The sequence below is a fragment of the Leopardus geoffroyi genome, chromosome A1, assembly GCF_018350155.1.
Source record: "Leopardus geoffroyi isolate Oge1 chromosome A1, O.geoffroyi_Oge1_pat1.0, whole genome shotgun sequence".
NCBI classification, from domain to species: domain Eukaryota; kingdom Metazoa; phylum Chordata; class Mammalia; order Carnivora; family Felidae; genus Leopardus; species Leopardus geoffroyi.
The window spans coordinates 112,039,765-112,042,311 of record NC_059326.1 but is presented as its reverse complement, the minus strand read 5'-3'; the positions used below and the strand labels follow the sequence as shown (position 1 = coordinate 112,042,311).

At 61.5% G+C, this 2,547-nt stretch overlaps 1 protein-coding gene across 1 annotated transcript; it reads left to right on the top strand.

Moving 5' to 3' along the window:
* The first annotated feature begins 452 nt into the window (after positions 1-452).
* On the top strand, positions 453-2,190 carry NEUROG1 (neurogenin 1). The gene has a single exon (XM_045483636.1). It carries the CDS (start codon positions 752-754, stop codon positions 1,481-1,483), a length of 732 nt encoding a protein of 243 aa, XP_045339592.1. The 5' UTR covers positions 453-751; the 3' UTR covers positions 1,484-2,190.
* Positions 2,191-2,547: the final 357 nt, after the last annotated feature.

The following is a 2,547-nucleotide window of genomic DNA, read 5'->3' as shown; positions in this document are numbered from 1 at the left end:
ACGCGGCCATTCAGCAGCGGGAGAGAGGAAACGAACCCAGGCTCCCAGCCGGCTCCAGGTTTCCGCAACTTGCTCCGCGGCTCACACTTTCCACCCCGAGCCCCGCCTCCCCATCCCACCCCAGCGAGGGGCGCCGGGCCCGCCCCCGGAGGAGCGTGCCTCGGCCGCTAATCGCCGGGCGCCCCCGCCTCCGTTTCGCTGCCTGGAGACGCCCCCGCCAGCTTAGCCCGGAGACTGCTCCCGGGGCCGCGCGCGACGCCGCCGATTGGCCCGCGGTAATTACGGGCACGCTCCGGGAGGGGGGAGGGGCCGGGGCGGCCCCCCGCGAGCATAAATTATGCAAATACCCGGGCGCCGCACGGGGCTGACCTGCCGCCTCGCTCCATTCACGGGGGCTGCCGCGGGGGCGGAGGTGGCAAGGGAGGGGGGCGCCCATTGTTGGGGCGGGTACTTAAGGGGTCCTGAGGCCGGTCGTGTGCCACACTCGGTACTCACACGAGCTGATCTGCTCGCCGGCGAGATCACTCGGGAGACCGACTGGGAGCGTGGCCCCTGCAGCAGACGAGGCGAGGAGGTGAAACCCAGCTCCAGGTGCGCCCCAGCACCTTTCCTGGCCGTGAAGCCCGCAGCGGCCACAGGGTTGGCCTGGGCCATTTGGAACGTAAGTGCGCCCCGGCGGCCCTACCCTCTGTCCGGGCTCCTGTCCTCCAGGCGCCCTCCTACCTGCCCGTCGGTCCTGTGCCACGCAACGATGCCGGCCCCTCTGGAGAAATGCCTCTCGGACCTCGACTGCGCCAGCAGCAGCAGCAGCGACCTATCCGGCTTCCTCACCGACGAGGAGGACTGTGCCGGGCTCCAGCCGCCAGCTTCCGCCTCGGGGACGCCCGTGCCAGTGCGCAGGGGCGCTCCCGCGGTTCCTGCAGCGTCCAATACTCCCCGGGCGCAAGACGACGAGCAGGAGCGGCGGCGGCGCAGGGGCCGAGCGCGTGTGCGCTCCGAGGCGCTGCTGCACTCGCTGCGCAGGAGCCGGCGTGTCAAGGCCAATGACCGCGAGCGCAACCGCATGCACAATTTGAACGCGGCTCTGGACGCGCTGCGCAGCGTGCTGCCCTCCTTCCCCGACGACACCAAGCTCACCAAGATCGAGACGCTGCGCTTCGCCTATAACTACATCTGGGCTCTGGCCGAGACTCTGCGCCTGGCCGACCAGGGACTGCCCGGGAGCGGTGCCCGGGAGCGCCTCCTGCCGCCGCAGTGCGCCCCCTGCCTGCCCGGGCCCCCGAGCCCCTCCAGCGACGCCGAGTCCTGGGGCTCGGGTGCAGCCGCCTCTCCCTGCGCCGCCGCGGCCTCGCCACTCTCTGACCCCAGTAGCCCCACTGCCTCGGAAGACTTCGCCTACGGCCCCGGCGACCCCCTTTTCTCCTTCCCCGGGCTGCCCAAAGACTTGCTCCACACGACGCCCTGTTTCATCCCTTACCACTAGGCCCTTCAGGGACACCGTTACCTTCCCCCTCCCAAGGCAACAGGCAGTAGATGGAGCCCCAGCTGCAGTCTCAGGACCCCCAGTCTGGGCGGAGGGAGGAAGCGGGAGCTTTAAAGGGGTGGGAGATACCTGAGCCGCTTGTTAGGTCGCTGCACCCTCGCCGCCGTGGCTGCCCCTTGGTCTGTTTCTCCAGTCCTCAGCCCTGGGCCCCTCCTGCCCGCCCCTAGACGGCCTTTCCTTTTGCACTTTCTGAACTCCACAAAACCTCCTTTGTGGCTGGCTCAGAGCTGACCCCAGCCACCACTTCAGTGTGATTTAGAAAAGGGACAGCTCAGCCCCTGAAGACGAGGTGAAAAGTCAATTTTACAATTTGTAGAACTCTAATGAAGAAAAACGAGCATGAAAATTCGGTTTGAGCCGGCTGACAATACAATGAAAAGGCTTAAAAAGGAGAGACAAGGAGTGGGCTTCATGCATTATGGATCCCGACCCCCACCACTGCAGGCTTGCTCTAGGAAGAACCCAGACTTGCGTAGCTATTCAGGCACAGGGCTGGAAAGTACTTTAATTTATTCAAGATGCTTCTTTCATATGAAAATGTATTTTTGTACATAAAGAGTTTATTCTATTATTATGAGGTATCAAAGTTTACATTTTTGTACTGCAGATGTTTCGTGTAAATAAAAACGAAGTAAAAAAATAAGTCACCAAGTTTCTCGCCTCATGTTGGTGTCTCTCTGAGGCTTTCTTCCCATCCCCTGGCGGCTCAACCACTAAAGTGAAACACTATCCTCACCCACCTCCAAACTCTCCACTCCCTTTTCAAAAACACTTAAAAATATACAATGCACTTGATTTCCACCAAGAAATGGATAAAGACGGGCCAGGGCATTTGGGAGACATCATTTCCTTTCACCTTATAAGCACAAGGGAGATCTTTCAGGCTCCCCGTAAGCCAATTAAGACTTTTTAGTGGGGAATTAGCCCCGGATATGCAGCTACCTGTAGAGGTAGGGGCGGTGGGAGACTCTTTCTTTTGAGGAACTCCACATCAGCTGGCTCTG

What these genes read in the sequence shown, in the direction of transcription:
- NEUROG1 (XM_045483636.1), top strand. Translation starts at nt 752, where the DNA reads ATGCCGGCCCCTCTGGAGAAATGCCTCTCGGACCTCGACTGCGCCAGC.